The 21,084-nt window shown below is 43.8% G+C and overlaps 1 protein-coding gene across 1 annotated transcript; it reads right to left on the bottom strand.

Moving 5' to 3' along the window:
- Positions 1-1,939: 1,939 nt before the first annotated feature.
- DYNLT5 (dynein light chain Tctex-type family member 5) lies at positions 1,940-10,981 on the bottom strand. The gene is made up of 4 exons (XM_065410108.1): positions 10,869-10,981; positions 8,888-8,973; positions 3,505-3,629; positions 1,940-2,143 (listed from the first exon to the last, which is right to left on the bottom strand). The coding sequence occupies exons 1-4, from the start codon at positions 10,979-10,981 to the stop codon at positions 1,940-1,942; spliced, it is 528 nt and encodes a 175-aa protein (XP_065266180.1).
- Positions 10,982-21,084: the final 10,103 nt, after the last annotated feature.

The raw sequence follows: 21,084 nt of genomic DNA, 5'->3' as shown, positions 1-21,084 counted from the left end.
CCAGAGCAGCAAATATCCCTAATATCTATATATTCTGTTTTCAGCATTTAAGATGACCTCATGCTCTGCCTTAGTGGTACCCTGATGTAACAATTAAAAATCACTTGGTACATTTGGGCAGAAAATGGTATCTGGCAATATGTCAAATTTCTTATGCTATTTAAACAAAAGTGTTTTCCCCTTCTATTCTGAATGTTGTCATCTCAACTTTTCTGGGTAATTTATCAACTATTTTCAAGGTGTGTACTTGTAGGTATAAAAATGACAAGGAGCAGAACAGATAACACATTTAAGCCTTTTAAGAAACTACGGCTTTGTCTATGCTACCACTTTTGTTGGTCAAACTTTTGTCGGTCAAGGGTGTGGAAAAAACAAAAAAACAAAAAAAACAACCATCCCTGACCGACAAAAGTTTCACCGGCAAAAGTGCTGTGGACGCGCTATGTCGGTAGGAGAGGCTCTCCTGCCCACATAGCTAACGCTGCTCATTGGGGGTGGCTTAATTATGCCAGCAGGAGAGCTCTCTCCCCTCGGCATAGAGTGGTTACCCACAGTAGACCTTACAGCAGCAAGGCTATAGCGGTACAGCTGTTCCCCTGTAAGGTCTGTAGTGTAGACATAGCCCAAAAGATAAAGGTGAGTAGACAAGGATTTAACAGGATTTCTATATTAATCCAGAAACAAGAAAGAAATAAAACCACCTTAATTAAAACATTAATTCCAAGTCTTGCACAGTGCAGTTTTAACTAATTAAATTTACTTTATTATAAGTAAAATGGAAACGGAATTTCATATACATACCACAGATTAGACACATTGCTGCTTACAGTACAATAAAACATTTCTGAACATAATTAACTGTTGTTACCTGTCATGATACTTATCCAGATTTTCCTCAGAGCTCTTAATTCTTACTAGTTAAGGGCCAAAATCCTCTCATTGCAAAAACAAAAAAACCCAAACAAATAGTGGAACATCTACAGTTCTGCAACACTGGAAATAGGAGCAGGAGGAAAGGAAAGAAGGTCTGATGGGGTATACTCAATTGGCCCCACCCTGCTTCACCTGCAAGAGCTGTCAGGCATGGAGAGGGCGGTTAAAAGCAGAAAGCCATCTTACTTGGGGACCAACCAGGAAGGACAGTTTAATTTGTTACCAGGAACCTGTTGGTGGTGGTGAAGACAAGCTGCTACAGCTGGGATCTGCGTGAAAGGAAGGGGGATGAAATTTGAGCCCAGAAGGCCAAAGATTCTTGTGGTTTGTGTTTACGTTGGACTTTGACTTGGGGACTTCGCTAACACGGAAGGGGTAGATCTTCCTCAGTGACTTGGCAAGAGGCCTAAACCACATCCATAACTAAAATGTGCTGAAGACTCCATTGGGGAAATTGAGCCAGAGATGCCACATGAGAAGGGGGTGGACATGGACAGTTCCTCTGCCATAGGAGGGCTGAAGACAATGAGTTGTGTGGATCTCCCACTTGTAAAACCTTTTAGGGTACTGGTCACAGCTCATGACATGGTTGTGCAGCTGCCCAACATTTTAACCCCAAGATGAGGGCGGAAGGGAAGGATTTTTTTTTTTACTTCTGCAAATCCCATATTGGCCTTATGCACAAAGCCCTTTTACTTGGGACTGAAACTGAGGACCAGGATTTAATTAGAGCAAATAATGATACAAGCTAATACAGTGATATGTGGTTCTAAAAAAACAATTAAAGAGTCAGGTGCAAAATGTCATTTTAGTATGAATCATTTCCTGTGGAAAGTAGCAAGAGTAGAAAATGGTTTAAGTGTGCATGATTATTACATTTACCACTGAAAGGCTTATTTCCCCCATTTTAAAACAAATGTAAACTGACTGTCTTCTAACAGTTTTTCTACAATATAAACATGATAAGTTAGATATTTTTCTTCCACTGATAAACTAGAGCTTTTCATTATTCAAAATAAACAGCATAGACATTTGCAAGACCAAACAGTGAGGTATTTTTGAAAGCATATGATGAAAACGTATCACTCGCAGGATCCCAAATGCATCTGCTTCCAATTCGCATGCTCTGTTCATTTAGTTGTCCAATATGTACAATCACAATAATTTTGTACCTTGGTATCATAAGGTCTTTTACCCGAGCCTTAATAACCTATAAGAGAGAAACATGTTCAGTAGGTTCACAGGTAAAAATCACTGCACTGATACAGTATAGTATAAAAATGTCTAGAAATACTGTACGTAACATGTTCAAGAATCTTGTTGGTAATCACCTAACCATAGACTTGCAACATCATCCTGTAAGTATTCCAGTACCACTAGAGGGTGGAATATGTGAGACTGAGGTTACAGTGCCAATGAATCAGTATTTTCAACACTGATGATAGTGATATCAGTTCTTGGAAATGCCATATCCCCAAAGGATTAACTTCAGGAGTTGCATTTAAAAAAGTGGTGGCAGCTTCTTGAATAGTTAGAGAGAGCAAAGCACAATTCAAATATGAAAACTGTCTATGAAAAAGATGGCACCTTCACTCTTAAGAGATCGTCTCCATGTGTGTATTCAGTTGTTGACTAAAATGTACAAAACCAAACAAAAATACCCAAACACACAAGTTTTTACTGCCTTTTACTCCTGTTAGCCTTACAGACCCATTTTTGCTGAAAGAATAAGTTGCATATGCTATTCTTTCTCAACAAACAAATCTGTTGATGATGCCCAAGTTTCACTCTATTACACCTAAGCAAACTCACTGAAGACTTGCACATGTTACCAAGCAGAATTTGCGACAGCACAAATGCATAAGTATCACTGAGGGGCTATTCTGGATGTTTCTGGAGGATTAAGTTCAGTGAACTGAGGCCACTTAACTTTTAAATGAGAGCATCCACACAGGGATTTAATAGATTTTAACTTCATACCTTTAGTTCACTCGTTTTAATTTCCCTAAGCCCTATATTCTACTTACTAATATTGTGTCTTCCGACATGAAAAGCCAAGGAAAGGAGATTTTGAAGAAAAATCTGAGGCATTGTCCTGCCAGGGGTACAGGGTTTGCCTGTCCCCAAATCTGGTGGATGCTGGGGATCCACAGAAGGAGAGTTAGCACTATGCTCCCACATTGCCTCTGGTACACCTAATGCCCACTCACATGGTTCCTTGGGAGGACAAGTTCAATGGAACCATTCCCCATTGGCCACAGTAGTCCCTGTGACCGTCCCCGGGGATATGCACAAAAGTTACTACAGCCTGGGACTGTTCCATTTTCTGGGTAAATTTTGAGGACCAGAGGAAGGATGATGTGCAGTCTCTGGCCCACCCACTTGTCACAAGCCTTACAAGTCATGTTTCCCTCCCCAATGCATACCCCAGACATACAGAAAAGGGTCCACCAGAGAAAGTGGGGAGACTGTACATGAAAGACCCCTCAATACATGGATTTGAGAAGGGGGTGAATCTGACCCGTAATTTACTCCAAAAGCCTAATTGTACTAATAATTTATTTTTTATACCTCAGAGATGGTCTTGGTCATTTGTCTGCATAGCTCTGCTTCATATTTTTCTTCTTGAAGATAATTAGTCAGCACATCCTTCAAAATATTATTTACTGTGACCACTGGAAAACGTTTTGCAGGACCTGGTATATGTAGATATTTTATAGTGCTTTAATTTATAAATCCATGTTGAGAATAACTGAACACATTGTAAACTGCCTTTTTAAACCGACTAATCAAAATGACCAATGAAAGGGGGTTAATTAGAACAGTGAACTAGTACACTAGTTATCTCTCTCGCTCTCTCTCTGAATTCAAATCCTGGATCAGGTGAAAACTAAAAATATTTTTATCGATCTCTAATTATAAAGCTACCACACAATTTGGTATGGGTTTAAGTCTATTTAAAAGAGACCCAGAACTGAAACAGGAGGGATGCTAAAGATCAGGACTGAGATGCTTCGTTTAACCTTGCACAGCATCTCTGGTTCTAACCAGTGCTATTACAATATTTCATTTCAAGAACATTAATTCACCCACAAATTAAACAGAGAAAGAGTGATTTTTATTACTGGAAAATAAAGCACCTTCAAATTCATATTTTTTCTCTTTAACTACAAGTTTGTAATAGATTTACCAGGAAATTAAGTATAAACAAGTTAAGGTTTGTAGCACTTTGGGAATTTTTAACAAGATTCCTTGTTTGTTCTCATTCCCCTCCAGAATTTTTACCAGAAAATTAAACTGACATGTAAAACAAGAATGACAATCATGTAAGGTATCAATGGATCTTTCTAATTGGAAAAAGAACGAGGAGTACAGGTACTTGTGGCACCTTAGAGACTAACAAATTTATTTGGGCATAAGCTTTCGTGACCTAAAACCCACTTCATCAGATGCATGGAGTGGAAAATACAGTAGGAAGATTTTATTTTATATATATATATATATATATATATACACACACACACACACACACACACAATACATACACACAGAACATGAAAAGATGGGGGTTGCCTTACTAATTCTAACGAGACAAATCAATTAAAGTGGGCTATTATCAGCAGGAGGAAAAATCACCTTTGTAGGGGTAATTAGGGTGGCCCATTTCAAACAGCTGACAAGAAGGTATGAGTAACAGTAGAGCGGGAAAATTAGCATGGGGAAATAGTTTTAAGTTTGTGTAATGACCCATCCACGCCCAGGCTTTATTCAGGCCTAATTTGATGGTGTCCAGTTTGCAAATTAATTCCAGTTCTGCAGTTTCTAGTTGGAGTCTGTTTTTGTTGTTGAAGAATTGCCACTTTTAGGTCTATAATTGAGTGTCCAGGGAGGTTTAAGTGTTCTCCGGCTGGTTTTTGAATGTTATAATTCTTGACGTCTGATTTGTGTCCATTTATTCTTTTGCATAGAGACTGTAGCTCAAAGATATCTCATCATGGAATAGGGATTATAAATTCTAATTCTATAGTATGAGACAATATATTCATGTAATGTTTAAGAAAAGTTTTGTAAATGAGTTCCAATAGTTCATGGTTTAGGGACCCAATCTTATGGGGTTCCAGGGGCTTCTGTATAAATTATTTCAGTTAATCTTTCTATCTACCCAATGGGATTCAGTGTTCAGTCTAGAAGATACCATCAGAGATGCTTAGTTTTGCTGTTCTCAAATGGTGGATTTGTGTCTCCAGAGAGAACATGCTTGTTAACAGCAAAAATGTTTTTAAATGAATATATAAATAATATATAGAGGTGAGAAAAAACAGACTTCAACCCTATTGTCCCTCTGCAAATTTTTGTACACAGAGTCAATCCCTTACCTCTCTCTAAAAGTGAAAAGTTTCAAAAAGTTCAATGAATAGAAGATTGTTGGGGGCGGAACAGATCTGGACAAGGAGAAGTCTGGAGATAAATGTGAGAAGGGAGGGACAGGCAGTAGAAACAAAAGTGAAACTGTTTGAGCAGTATATTCCAGAAGTCTTGAGGTCTTTCTGAGTGTAGCCTTCATTGATTTGAGATCTACCATACCATTCTCTCACTAGAAGGGAAAACCTATAATGGCAGCACGCCATAAAAGAACACCCAGTTTGGGAATAAGAACCACTCAAGAAATATATGTTTGCTGATGATGTTTCATATCAGTGAACTGGCGGAAGTCACTTAAGCACTTGGATTCAGAGACTGTTGAAGTGATAATCTCATTTTTAACACCAGTAGCTTCTTCTGCCGGTGTAGAAAGAATATTTTCTTCCTTTGGACTAATTCATTCCAAATTGAGAAATCGTTTGGGACCTAGGAAAGCTTGTTTTTCTTTTCCAGATTATGAACAAACAGGAAAATGAAGCTGAAGACGACTGAGTTAGCTGCAGAAGCCAATATTTTAAGTTTCTCATGTTGGCCTGGCTGACAGTCGATTTTTTTTTTTAAATATATTTCGTTTAACTATTTTAGTTAAAAATTTTAACAAAAAGAAACCTGATTTTAAAAAACTTGAATGTTCAAGCATATGAATTTTTGAATTTAGTTATTTTGTTAAAATATTATATGTTTGCTGTTGAAGAAAAAAATCCAGAACGCATAACGTTGTTGTTTTAGTTAAATAAAACAATTTAAATGTCTGTCTGGTGATGTTCTCCTCCTAATACAACATGACAAGAAAATCCTCCAAATATTAATGATTAACTGGAATTGGAGATATTTATGAAGTCATTGGGAGGTGAACTATCTGCTTCAATTACCTTTGTAAATGAAATAACCAAACAATCATTCATTTTCTGATATAACTGTAAAATTAATCTGAAAAGTTTTCAAAATAAATCACTTTAAAAATGTATAGCGTGTACCTTCTAAAAATGAAACCTACATCTATCTCTGATTTGTGAAGATATGTATTAAGGTTATAACAACCAACAAGAATGCATTTTATGTAGAAATCCATGATTAAATCAAGTCTTCCTGACTCGTGATTTAAATCCACCCTGACAATAAGTTTCAAAATCGATCAAACGTTCTATTTCAAACTGTTAGAAATGAAAAATTGCCATTTCCTGTTTTGAAACATTTCATTTAGAAATTTAAGTTAGTTACAGTAAAATAGCACCAGAGAAAGCATTCACCAAGAGGTTGCAGAAGAGAATGAAGAGGAAATGGCACCTGCAAAGGAACAGGCTGGATTTAGACCAGACCGAAGTGCAACAGATCAGTTATTTGTGATAAAACAAATATCAGAGAAATACACAGAACACGACCAAACCTGTTACTACAACTCTATAGACTTCAAAGAGGCTTTTCATTTAGCAGAAAGGGTTATGGCAAGTTATGACAACGTATAGCAGCCCCCCAAAATTGATCGAGCAGACAGAAAATATCTACAGCAAATCAATGAGTGCAGTGAGAGTAGACAAGAACCTGATGGAATGGTTCAGCACGACAACAGGAGTGCATGCTATCACCAGATTTGTTTTACTTGGTACTGCAAGCAATAATGGCTGTAGCACTGAGAGATGAAAAGGGAGGAGTCTTCGATTCAGAGATGACATGGACCTCCCAGAATTGACTAAGGAGGATTTACAGAGAATAACTGACAAGGTAGAATGGGAAAGAGTATCAAAGAATGGGAATTGTGAAGATGACATAAAAAACAAGAATTGGACTAGCTACACTACTGCATTTGAAAAACTGCAAGATCTGGAAGGCTAAAGACATTTTGATAAAAACAAAAATCAACATATATGAGTCAACTGTCATGCTGATACTTGCTATACAGATTGGAATGCTAGTATATGAGGAAATCTGAAGGACAAAAGATTTTACACTGCAGAAATGAACTGGCTGAGGGGAATATTGAGCTTCAAGACTGCAGAAAATGAAAAATGAAGAGAGAAGAAAACAGCTATGGCCAGATATAATACACTTCCAGAAGACTCAAGAAAGACAACAGTGATGGTTTGCACACATATCAAGAATGGACTCAGAAAGGATACCATACATGGCAATAAATACCAGAATGCATGGAACTAGAAACAGGAAGACGGAGGATGCATTGGATAAATGCAGTGAAGAATGACAGAACAAAAATGTTTAAAGATGTACCAGCTTCACAGCTTTGTTCAAGATAGAAAGTGGAGGAAAGACTTCATTTGGCGCATCATTGCTGTTGAGCTGATGGATGGGAATTAAAAAAAAAAAGTAAAAGATTAAAAATGAAAAATGGTTGAAATTTAACTGAAACAATTTGAAATTATCAAAACAAAATTTTGAACCCAACCTGAAATCTTTTTTGGTTTGTCAGTTCTCGAAAGTTTTCAAGATTGCAACTTTTTGTCCCAATTTAAAATGGGATTTTTTTTTTTTAATCTCAAATATCTTACTGGGATGGGAAAACTGTTTCCCACCCAGCTCTAAGGACATGAAGTGGACAAGCTTTATCCATCTACCATGCTCCTATACCTTTTGCCAAAAAGGATAAACTCCTTCTCTTGCTATTATCTGGATTAGTAGTACCTTACACACGCCAAACTTTAGACACCTAAATTTTGTTTTCAGTCAAAATATACATCATGCGGTTTTCGATTCTAAACTAAGACAAATGTTGATCCCCAATATTCTCTTGTGCTGAGACTCTTATTACGATAAAGCTGTTTTATCGGGAGCCATCATGACCATAACAATTTGAGGCAGGGACAGTTTTTTTGTTATGAGTTTGTACAGTACCTACCACAGAGTGGGCTTGATCTGGAGCCCTTAGTATTACCTCAATATAAATAAATCAAACAGATAAATTACTATGCCTCCCAGTCTACAAATTAAGAGAAGCACTCTTGATAAAAGAAATAGTTATCTTAAAGAGATACTATCAACTTCAAAATCCCACTTCTCCCTGAACATTTTCAACTTACTATTGTTACAGATGGCACTTAATATTATAATAACTGAAAGTTTAGAGAAAAACATTTTTCTCTGAATTTTAAATTGTTAATTTGATAACTTGATGCATTTAACTGCAATTTGGCGTCTAGTCTGTTTCAGTGTTTCCCCTGTAGGTTTTTTACACAGCAACAGGGAGAGGTGTGATGTGTTTTTGGTTTTGTTTTGTTTTTAAACAGGGAGAGGTGATTGTAAAACCACAAAAACTAGTAAAGAGGACTCAGGGGCAAATGTATTAATAGAAATGACAGTCGTTTGAATTCTTTTCAAAACTGACTACATTTTGACAGTTTCTCGATTTAGGCAATATCTGAGTTATATAGTTTACATTTTGGATTCATAGAGTTTAAGACCAGAAGGGATCATTAGAGCAATTGATTTAACAGATATATCACAGACCATTAAATTTCACCCAGTCACCTGTATTGAGCTTATTTTTTTAGTGTGAGATGGAGGAGGAAATGTTCCATACCCAGCTGATAAGTGTTCTCCAACTGAATGGCAAGACGAGGAATATCATGGCCAGGTTCATCCATATAAGATACTGTACTCATGGAGCTAAAAATAATTCAAAATGTGACTGTATAAACTAGTGTATATTGAAAACTATGTTGATAAAAATAGATTCAAAATTTTAGATGGTACAGAAACACAGCTTTCTCTCAGAAAATGTTAAGATAATTTTTGGACTTGTTTATGTCAAAATGGGATCAGTTAAGAATGCCTTTTCTCAGGACATTAGGTGCTAAAGAAATATGCTGCCACTCAGTGGGACACATCATTACACCCAGTTAAACACTAAAGAGTAGTGGAAACAAAAGATCTGCTCTTTCTTGTAAAGCTAACTATTTTCAAAGGACATAATGCATTAATTTGCCAGACTGCATTCTAAACAGAGCTTATGTTTTGGAAATTAATGTGCATTTAAGAAAAAAAATTGAATTTTCTAGCTGCATGGGGTTGAGCAGAGTAAAGCAAAATGATCACTTTTAAACTTTAACTTGGTTTTACTAGAACAGAAATACAGCAATGAAGCCCAGAATTTAGAAGCAGCTAGGTGGCCAACTACTTAATTTTAAGTAGGATGGTGGGATCGAGATAAATAAAAATCAATCTGATAGGAACTATAATACCACAGAATTGGGTGCAATGTAAGAAGCAGACAAAATTCACCTTAAAAATACAGCTTTACAAAATATAATTTTGGTAAATACTTTGTTATGCTTCTTTGTATCCAAACTACTGCCAAGCAAGTCTGTGGACTGAGGTGTCCCCTAAAGGAATACTCTAGAATATTTCACCAGGAGTCAGATTAAATCTACCTTCTGGTAGATTTGGAACCTTCTGGTTCCAAATGGAACCCACTGGCGAATGTGTTATTGTTTCCCACTGTGCAAATCCACAGGGGATATGAGTTGTTACAGCCTCCACGCTTTAGCTCACGATGTAGCAGCTCATAATTTTCACTCTGGAGGTTCCTGGTTCAATCTCCAACATGGCAGCCATCAGCTATGCATTTATGAAAGTGACTGGAGAAACACTGCATTCTAAATCCATTCTAAATTCTCGGCTTCATTACTGTGTTTGCTATGGTAAAACCAAATTAATGTTTAAAAAAGTGATTGGTTTGCTTTACTCAACCCATCACAGCTAGCAAATTCAAAATGTTTTTTTCTTAAATACACATTAGTTTTTAAAACAGAAGCTGTGCTCAGAATGCACATTGGAAGGAATAATTAGAAGAGAGAAATCCCAGATATGAACTTTCCCCCTTCCCTTTAAAGATGGTGGAGGGAAAGGTTTTTGAGAGGGAGCTATATCTTCAAAAAAATCTCTAAAAAAAAGGAACTTAAGCCTCTAAGAAGTTCCTCCCTCACCAAGACAAAAAACAAGGAAGCCACCCAGTTACAATGAACATTTTTAAGTGGGTACTCTCCATGGGCTTGTTCTCAGCATACAGGCCCTGATCCAAACATTTAAGCACTTGCTTAACTTTAAAATGTGAGTAATCCTACTGACTTCAGTGGGATTACTCATATCCTTAAAGTGTTTTGCTGGATTGCAGCCAGAGCATTAAGCAGCTTGAGACACGGGGCTAAGGATGAACCTTTACCATAATTCTTCTTGAAGTAATCCCCAAAACAATTACATCAACTAACATTAAACTTGTTGCTTATGACTATAGGTTTGGACTAAAAGGGTCCCAAACATTTATGGGTTCCTCAGATTTAGTGAAGTAATCATGATGAGAAAAAGCACTCTTACAGTGATGCTTGAATCACAGAACATTTTCCCTTTGTAATTACTATGCAAAGAAGCTTTCTCATAATGCTTCAGAAACAGGAGTTAGATTCAAAACATCCCCTCATCCATTACCTTTTTTTATTTCTCAATGCAACATTTTCCTGATATATTTACATTATTTTATAATCCATATTAGAAAAACTACTTACTCTTTGTTTTTTCCAATGATTTCTTTTGCTCTGACTTCATGACTGCTTAGAGAGGATACGCTGCCTCTTTTCTTTAACAGGCGTGCTGCCTTATCCTTAGCTATATCTGACATGTCTATTAAATCTGAAAATGTACATAGTATGATAGAGACCCTGAAACATACAGGTGGCTGTAGTAACAGTATACATAAGTTAGCAAATCAAGTATATGGAGGTATGTGCTCTATCAAAAACTGATTGGTCCAAAGGAGATTTTACAATATTACAGTGAACTAAGAATCCTTGGCCTAAAGTTTGTTCCACGTACCCAATCAGAAACAACTGAACTGGGAGTGGGGCATCATTGACTACAAAATGATATCTCTGTTTTGAGTTTGCAGTGAGGAGTTAGCACGGAAAGTAAAGTGATAGGATTTTAGCAACAGAATTAAGATGTTATAGCCCCACAACTAGGTTTCTCTTTGGCCTGGTCTACACTACGAGTTTAGGTCGACTTTAGCCGCGTTAAATCGAATTAAGCCTGGACACGTTCACACGACGAAGCCCTTTCTTTCGACTTAAAGGGCCCTTTAAACCGGTTTCTTTACTCCACCTCCGACGAGGGGATTAGCGATAAAATCGGCCTTAGGGGGTCGGAATTGGGGTAGTGTGGACGGAATTCGACGTTATTGGCCTCCGGGAGCTTTCCCACAGTGCTTCATTGTGACCGCTCTGGACAGCACTCTCAACTCAGATGCACTGGCCAGGTAGACAGGAAAAGCCCCGCAAATGTTTGAATTTCATTTCCTGTTTGCTCAGCGTGGAGAGCACAGGTGACCACGCAGAGCTCATCAGCACAGGTAACCATGATGGACTCCCAGGATCGCAAAAGAGCTCCAGCATGGACAGAACGGGAGGTACGGGATCTGCTCGCCATATGGGGAGACAAATCACTGCTGGCTGAACTCCGAAGCAGTAAACGAAATGGCAAAATATTAGAAAAGGTCTCCAAGGCCATGAAGGACAGAGGCCATAACAGGGACGCACGGCAGTGCCGCGTGAAAATTAAGGAGCTAAGGCAAGCCTACCACAAAGCCAGAGAAGCAAACGGAAGGTCCGGGGCAGAGCCGCAAACATGCCGCTTCTACGCGGAGCTGCATGCCATTCTAGGGAGTGCAGCCACCACTACCCCAACCGTGTGCTATGACTCCCTCACTGGAGAAACACACAGGGAAGCGGGTTCGGGGTACGAGGAAGATGAGGATGGAGAAAATGTAGATAGCTCACAGCCGCAAGGAAGCGGAGAAACCGGTTTCCCCAACAGCCAGGATATGTTTATCACCCTGGACCTGGAACCAGTAACCCCCGAACTCACCCAAGGCGTGCTCCCAGACCCTGAGGGCACACAGGGGACCTCTGGTGAGTGTACCTTTGTAAATATTACACATGGTTTAAAAGCAAGCGTGTTTAATGATTAATGATTAATTTGCCCTGGCAATCGCAGCAAGTACAGCTACTGGAAAAGTCTGTTAACGTGTATGGGGATGGAGCGGAAATCCTCCAGGGACATCTCCAGAAAACTCTCCTGGATGTACTCCCAAAGCCTTTGCAAAAGGTTTCTGGGGAGGGCTGCCTTATCCCGTCCGCCATGGTAGGACACTTTACCACGCCAGGCCAGTAGCACGTAGTCTGGAATCATTGCATAACAAAGCATGGCAGCGTATGGTCCCGGTGTTTGCTGGCATGCAGACAACATCCATTCCTTATCGCTCTTTGTTATCCTCAGGAGAGTGATATCATTCACGGTCACCTGGTTGAAATGGGGCAATTTTATTAAGGGGACATTCAGAGGTGCCCGTTCCTGCTCTGCTGAACAGAAATATTCCCCGCTGTTAGCCACGCGGTGGGGGGGGGGGAGGGGGTGAAGTGATCATCCCAGAGAATTGGGTGTGTGGGGGAGGGGAGTTAGTTGGGTTTGTGCTGCATGTTAACCCTGAAACCGCAGCCCCTCCTTTTACATTGCAAACCCATTTTAAATGGCCAACCCAACGGGTGCTTGGTATGGGAAATGAGAGCACTACTGTTTGAAACCATTCCCACATGTTAAGAAGGTTAAAAAAGCCAAAAGACTGTGTCTTACCATGGCTGCCTGCAAGCTGAAATCTGTGGCCTGGCACTGCGTGAGTGATCTCTCACACCAAACCGGCAGGCCCTCAATATAAGAGGGAAAATGCGACCTTGTAACGAAAGCACATGTGCTGTGTAATGTGAACAGCAAAATTTAACGTGAAAGAGTGTACCCATTGTTCTCTAAAATGTGTCTTTTTTAACCACCTCTCCCTTCTCCTCCACCAGCTGCAAATGTTTCTCCTTCACAGAGGCTAGTGAAGATTAGAAAGAGAAAACGGAGGACGCGGGACGATATGTTCACGGAGCTCCAGATGTCCTCCCACGCTGAAAGAGCACAGCAGAATGCGTGGAGGCAGTCAATGTCAGACTACAGAAAAGCACAATATGAACGAGAGGAGAGGTGGCGGGCTGAATCGCGGGCTGAACAGAGCAAGTTGCGGGCTGAAGATGATAGGTGGTGTCAGCTTGCAGACAGAAGGCAAGAGTCGATGCTCCGGCTGCTGGAGCATCAAACTGATATGCTCCAGTGTATGGTTGAGCTGCAGGAAAGGCAGCAGGAGCAGAGACCGCCGCTACACCCCCTGTGTAACCAACAGCCCTCCTCCCCAAGATCCATAGCCTCCTCACCCAGACGCCCAAGAACACGGTGGGGGGGCCTCCGGCCACCCAGTCACTCCACCCCAGATGATTGCCCGAGCATCAGAAGGCTGGCCTTCAATAAGAGTTAAAGTTTTAAACTGCAGTGTGTCCTTTTCCTTCCCTCCTCCCCCACCCATCCCGGGCTACCTTGGCAATTATCCCCCTAGTTGTGTGATGAATTAATAAAGAATGCATGAATGTGAAGTAACAATGACTTTATTGCCTCTACAAGCGGTGCTCGAAGGGGGGAGGGGAGGGTGGGGTAGTTGTTTTACAGGGAAGTAGAGTGAACCAGGTGGGGGGGGGGGGGCGGAGGGTTCATCAAGGAGAAACAAACAGAAGTTTCACACCGTAGCCTGGTCAGTCACAAAACTCGTTTTCAAAGCTTCTCTGATGCGCATCACGCCCTGCTGTGCTCCTCTAACCGCCCTGGTGTCTGGCTGCTCGTAATCAGCGGCCAGGCGATTTGCCTCAACCTCCCACCCCGCCATAAATGTCTCCCCCTTACTCTCACAGATATTGTGGAGCGCACAGCAAGCAGCAATAACAATGGGGATATTCTTTTCGCTGAGGTCTGACCGAGTCAGTAAGCTGTGCCAGCGTGCTTTTAAACGTCCAAATGCACATTCCACCACCATTCGGCACTTGCTCAGCCTGTAGTTGAACAGGTCCTGACTCCTGTCCAGGCTGCCTGTGTACGGCTTCATGAGCCATGGCATTAAGGGGTAGGCTGGGTCCCCAAGGATCACGATAGGCATTTCAACATCCCCAACGGTTACTTTCTGGTCCGGGAAGAAAGTCCCTTCCTCCAGCTTTCGAAACAGAGCAGAGTGCCTGAAGATGCGAGCATCATGTACCTTTCCCGGCCATCCCACGTTGATGTTGGTGAAACATCCCTTGTGATCCACCAGGGCTTGCAGCAGCATTGAAAAGTACCCCTTGCGGTTTATGTACTCGGTGGCTTGGTGCTCCGGTGCCAAGATAGGGATATGGGTTCCGTCTATCGCCCCACCACAGTTTGGGAATCCCATTGCAGCAAAGCCATCCACTATGGCCTGCACGTTTCCCAGAGTCACTATCCTTGATATCACCAGGTCTTTCATTGCCCTGGCAACTTGGATCACAGCAGCCCCCACAGTAGATTTGCCCACTCCAAATTGATTCCCGACTGACCGGTAGCTGTCTGGCGTTGCAAGCTTCCACAGGGCTATCGCCACTCGCTTCTCAACTGTGAGGGCTGCTCTCATCCTGGTATTCTGGCGCTTCAGGGCAGGGGAAAGCAAGTCACAAAGTTCCATGAAAGTGCCCTTACGCATGCGAAAGTTTCGCAGCCACTGGGAATCGTCCCACACCTGCAGCACGATGCGGTCCCACCAGTCTGTGCTTGTTTCCCGGGCCCAGAATCGGCGTTCCACGGCATGAACCTGCCCCAGTAACACCATGATTTCCACATTGCTGGGGCCTGTGCCTTGTGAGAGGTCTATGTCCATGTCAATTTCCTCATCACTCTCATCGCCGCGCTGCAATCGCCTCCTCGGCTGGTCCTGGTTTAGCTTTGGCATGTTCTGGCTCTGCATATACTCCAGGACAATGCGCGTGGTGTTCATAGTGCTCATAATTGCCGCGGTGATCTGAGCAGGCTCCATGATCCCAGTGCTAGCTATGGCGTCTGGTCTGAAAAAAGGCGCGAAACTAGTATCTGACGGACCGAGGGAGGGAGGGAGGGGCGAGTGACGACATGGCGTACAGGTACAGGGAATTAAAATCAACAAGGCAGCTGTGCATCAGGGAGAAACACAAACAACTGTCACACAGAATGGCCCCCCCCCAAAGATTGAACTCAAAAGCCTGGGTTTAGCAGGCCGTTGATTTGACGGAGGGAGGGGGAAGCAAATGAATACAGAACAAATCTATTTTTTAGATCTTAAGACGACGGTGCAGCATGACTGATAGCCCTTGGCATCTTCTGGGTGCTTGGCAGCAAATACTGGGCGCTTGGCAGTTAGTGTACTAAGACTGATAGCCACATTTTTCCTGTATGATGACGATGGCCTTCAGGCCTATTGCACAATCTGCTGCTCAGGGAAGACTCTGCTAATGTGCGATGATCCAACTTGTAATAGGTAACTACGACTGATAGCCATCATCGTCATTGTGAAGGCAGCAGAATATGACTGGGGGTATGGGGGACTGAGGGACATACGGAGTTCCAGCCACTGCTGTACGATGACGACGGTTACCAGTCGTAATACACCATCTACTGCCAAAAGGCAAAGGGCTGGTGCAATGCAGCCCTACGGCTGCCAGCACCCAGATCGCCGATGAAGGCTACCAGTCATGCTGCACCGTCTACCGCCAAAAGGCAGTTAGCTGCTGCTGCTGTGTAGCAATGCAGTCCCACGTCTGCCGGCACCCAGATGACATATGGTGACGGTGAGCTGAGCTGAGCGGGCTCCATGCTTGCCGTGGTATGTTGTCTGCACAGGTAACCCAGGTAAAAAGGCGCGAATCTATTGTCTGCCGTTGCTCTGACGGAGGGGGAGGGGCCTGACGACATGTACCCAGAACCCCCCGCGACACTGATTTGCATCATTCGGGCATTGGGATCTCAACCCAGAATTCCAATGGGCGGCGGAGACTGCGGGAACTGTGGGATAGCTACCCATAATGCAATGCTCCGGAAGTCGACGCTAGCCTCAGTACTGTGGACGCGGTCCGCCGACTAGAGCACTTAGAGCATTTTATGTGGGGACACACACAATCGGCTGTATACAACCGATTTCTATAAAACCGGCTTCTATTAATTCGACCTAATTTCGTAGTGTAGACATACCCTTTGTGTAGCAATAGCCACGCTATAGTTAAGGATTGCTAACAAACCCTTTATCATCTCGCAGGACTAACTGGAGTAAAAAGTAATAACATTTTCGTCACTACAGTCAGCAGAGGTGAGTGACTGACACACAAAGGGGAGAACTACTGAGTAAGAAGAGGTCTCTTTTTACATATAGTCTTCGGAGCAGAGCCACCTCTGAAAACCTGTGGTCTGATCTGCTGTTGGGACACACACATTCTACTCAGTCCATGCTAATCCCCGCACTGCTGCAAAGCGCAGCCCAGGGCTACTACAGACAGAACGGGTGTGGCGAGCTCTCGGGGGTGAAATGGGCTACAGAAGCGTTAGCCAGTTTTCTATATGGAAAACCACGGGTTCCTTGAGGATACAGAGCAAACAGATGGGAGCTTTAGGTCAGCCCAGCCCCATTACCCTGCTTCCCGCCCAGCAGCACACCCCCCGCCATACCTCCAGCTCCCCCACGCCGATCCGCCCCCGACCAGCCCCGCAGGGCCCGCACTCCCCCGGACCCGGACCCAGCCCCGCACTCACCCCCACCCGCAGCCGAAGTGCCGCTTGCCAAAGAAGCTGCGGCCGCTGCTGGTTTCCAGGGTTACGGCCAAACACGCCCCCCTCCAGGGCCTCCTCTGCCGGGGGCGGCTCCCACCCTGGGCCCGGCCCAGACGCTGCAGAGAGGGGCTTACCCCGGCCAGCGGGGCGGGGGCAGCGTGCGGGAGCCGGGTTCTATCCGGGCCGGCTCGGCTCGCCCCCTTCTACCTCTGATTGGATGGCGGCAGGGGGCGGGGCTGCTGGCTTGACCTCCCCGCGGCGCTGCCCTCGCCTCCTCCCCTCTCGGGAGGGTCTGGCCTGGGAACGTTCGGGGGTGCGGTGACCGCGAGCGCCACGGGCGCGAGCCGCGTTCTGCCGCACGCCCCTTTGGAACGCGAGGACTAGCGCGGGCAAAGGGAGCCCGGCCCCGCGCCGTCTCCCCTCCCGAGTTTCTCTCCGCAGGCTGCGGTGTAGCGTAGCAGCCCACAGGGCTCCAGCCCGGGCTACGCTCGTCCAGGGGTTTGCTGGGACAGGCCGGGAGGTCTGTCGGGCGCGGAAGGGCGGCCGTGGAGCCCTAGCAGGGGCAGCTGTGCTCTGTGGCTGGCGGGCTCCCTCTCTGCCCAGCAGCAGGGTGAGGGGCTCAGGCTCCTCCTGGCTGCCTCAGCCCTGGTCTACACTACGAGTTTAAGTCGAATTTAGCAGCATTACATCAATTTAACCCTGCACCCGTCCACACGACAAAGCCGTTTTTTTGACTTAAAGGGCTCTTAAAATTGATTTCTGTACTCCTTCCCGGCGAGGGGATTAGTGCTGAAATCGACCTTGCCGGGTCGAATTTGGGGTAGTGTGGTTGCAATTGGATGGTGCTGGCCTCTGGGAGCTAGCCCAGAGTGCTCCATTGTGACCGCTCTGGACAGCGCTCTCAACTCAGATGCACTGGCCAGGTAAGACAGGGAAAGGCCTGTGAACTTTAGGGTACGTCTATACTTACCTCCGGGTCTGGTGGTAAGCAATCGGTCTTCTGGGATCGATTTAACGCATCTTGTCTAGACGCGATAAATCGATCCGGGATCGATCCCGGAAGTGCTCGCCGTCGACGCCGGTACTCCTGCTCCGCGAGAGGAGTACGCGGAGTCGACGGGGGAGCCTGCCTGCCGCGTGTGGACCCGCGGTAAGTTCGAACTAAGATACTTCGACTTCAGCTACGTGAAGAACGTAGCTGAAGTTGCGTATCTTAGTTCGAAGTGGGGGGTTAGTGCGGACCAGCCCTTAGAATCTGAGTTCCTGTTTGGCCAGCGTGGCAATCTGCATGTCAGTGCAGATCTCATCAGCAGAGGTGACTATGATGGAGTCCCAGAATTGCAAAAGAGCTCCAGCATGGAACGAACGGGAGGTACAGGCTCTGATTGCTGTATGGGGAGATGAATCCGTGCTATTAGAACTCCGTTCCAAAAGACGAAATGCCCAAACATTTGAAGAAACCTCCAACTTTTTTGGTGCAGAGCTAGGGGGAAAAAGCCCTATAAACTGTTCTACACTGAAAAATTAGATGGACCTAGCTACGTTGCCAAGGGCCATGAAAAATTCCACACCTTGAGCTCTGTAGTTAGTTTGACCTAAACTAGTATAGATGCAGCTAGCTCAATCTAATTTTTAAGTGTGAAATTTATAGCATGGAGTGCCCCAAGATCAACTATTGAACAGTAACAAGGACCAGTTTAGAAGTATTTTAAAAGTCATTGCACTACAAAAGCCTTAGTACCCCTAGTTGCATTGTTCTCATTCAGCTGAGAATATCTCTTTGAAATTAATGGTCTACTTCATAACTCCCTGAGCTTCCTGTACTGAAAGTGAAGTGCAGAGCCTCTTCTCCACATACTAGGCCAGACTGTCCTGGGTCTAGCTGATACATGAACTCCTCACAGCACCACCAAATTCCCTCCTCCCCATTACCCCTCCAACTTTACCAGGCAGGTAAAGGTGACTGGTAGGGGGGTGTATGGGCTCACAGCAGCAGTGGATGTGGAGCGGTCAAAAGCAATGGGCATGGCAGAGGAATTAGAGCAGTGAAGGAAGTATGGGGGGCAGTGGAACAGTAAAAGGGGTTTGGAAGGTTATAGGAGGGTACTGCTGCCCTTTTGTCAACTTTTGCCCCTCAGTGCTGTGTGCTGGCACAGATGCTGAGTTCTGAGAGGGCAGCACAGCCGTAGATGATGACCCTCAATAATATAAGGAATTTCAGAAACCCTGTTCGATGACTAGAACTTTAATGAAGAGCTAGGTTTTCAAAAATGTCATTTTTCAGATCATCATCAAAGGGCCCTCTTACGCTGTGGGAGCTCAGAAGGGGTGACAGCAGAGGGAAAGTTGAACATCTTCCTCTGCAATGAGATACTGGTTGGGGGAAAGGAAGTGGAGCCATCTGTGCCCTCCTGCCCTTCCCCACTGCCTTTTCCTACAAATACCCCTCATCGCTAACAGTTCATCTCCATGACTGCTCCATTAAGCTGATGGAGGGGGCTCCAGGTCTCCCCTTTCCTCCACTGCTGCTGTTCCTATGATAAAGGGGAGGTCAGAGCAGTGCAGGAAAAATTTGGACAGGCACTGAGGAGACTACTCCAGCCAAGTGCATTCTCTGGCTGGAGTAATAGTTGCCAAGGAGCCTGAGGGAGTTTAGGGGCAGAGTTGGCCTGTAGAAGAGGAGAGTGCTGAGAAAATATTAAAAAAACAAAAACAAGGAAATTAATGGCCCAGAAACATCATTAACACAGAGTTAAGGTTGCCCAATGCTGCCTTGTACTCTTCCAGAATGTGGGGAATGGTTAAACTTAAGCTTCTGAAAATTGGGAAATAAGTTAAGGTAACAAACTTATATCGCTGAAAACCATGACATATAAAGTTAAGATACATACCACCCCCACATTGCAACCTTAATTCTGCCCTCAGTGATGCCCCAATATGCCAACACCACACAGACTAGCACTCTACCCAAGTGCTGCAGGACACTTCAAAAGTAGAGTAGGAACCTCTGAGGAAGGAGAAACTTTCAGTTATGAAGAATGGTCATTTCCCCCCAATAACCCTAAACAAATTATTCAAATGTAGCCTATGTACAAGTTTCCAATGAGTTTGAACTACATGGAAAGATTGAGTGAAGAGTGTGTTATTATGTTACTGAGAGCACTATGGGAAAAATTGGTCTGATGCTGGGTGATAAATTTCATGAAGGATCCATTTTTAAATAATTTTAATTCCTAAAACTAGTTGAGTTGCTTGTGAATTTTGAGAAGAAAATTCATTTTGTACTCAAAGAGTAAGTGCTGTATTTTTTGAAGGGGGGGAGGAGGAGGACATGCTGTATTTTTCACAGTCTCTGTTAAGTGCAAAATTCAACCTTAACTATTGAGTCATTACTCCATGATTAAGGCTGCAAGTTTATAGGAGGGTACTGCAGCACGGATTCTGTGACCTCTGTGACTTCTGCAGCAGCTGGTGCAACTGGCCCAGGGGCTGCCTGAGCTGCTCAGATGGCCTCTGGGCCAGGCGCACTGGCAACTGCTGGGACAGTCTCGAGTCACCGTGCCTCCCTTCCCCAGCAGCAGCAGGAGTTTGGGTGTGGGAGAGGACCAGGTTGGGGCATGGGACAGGGTGAGGGCTCAGGGAGACGTTTACCTCGGGGGGGGGGGGCTCCCCAGAAGCGGCGACATCCCCCTCCCTCAGGTCCAAGGCGGAGGCATGGCTAGGCAGCTCTGCGCACTGCTTCCGCCTGCAGCACCACTGTGGGGCCCGGCCAATGGGAGCTGTGGAGCCGGTGCCCTTGTTGGAGGCAGCGCACAGAGGTTTTTTTTATTTACTGCCCGTGACTATAACGTAGCCTTATCCATAATATAAACACCATAATATCCTTTCCGAATACAAGTTATTTACACATTAGTGACACATTTGCCTCAAAATCAAGTCCACATACATTTGATAAATGTTAAACATTTATAAATGCTACATATACATTACTATTAACAAACAGTACATTACCAAAAACTATCACACACATCTGATTGCATGATCACTACCTATAATATATGT

Source organism: Emys orbicularis, chromosome 8 (genome assembly GCF_028017835.1).
Source record: "Emys orbicularis isolate rEmyOrb1 chromosome 8, rEmyOrb1.hap1, whole genome shotgun sequence".
In the NCBI taxonomy this organism is placed as follows: domain Eukaryota; kingdom Metazoa; phylum Chordata; order Testudines; family Emydidae; genus Emys; species Emys orbicularis.
This window is presented reverse-complemented; position numbering and strand designations above follow the sequence as displayed.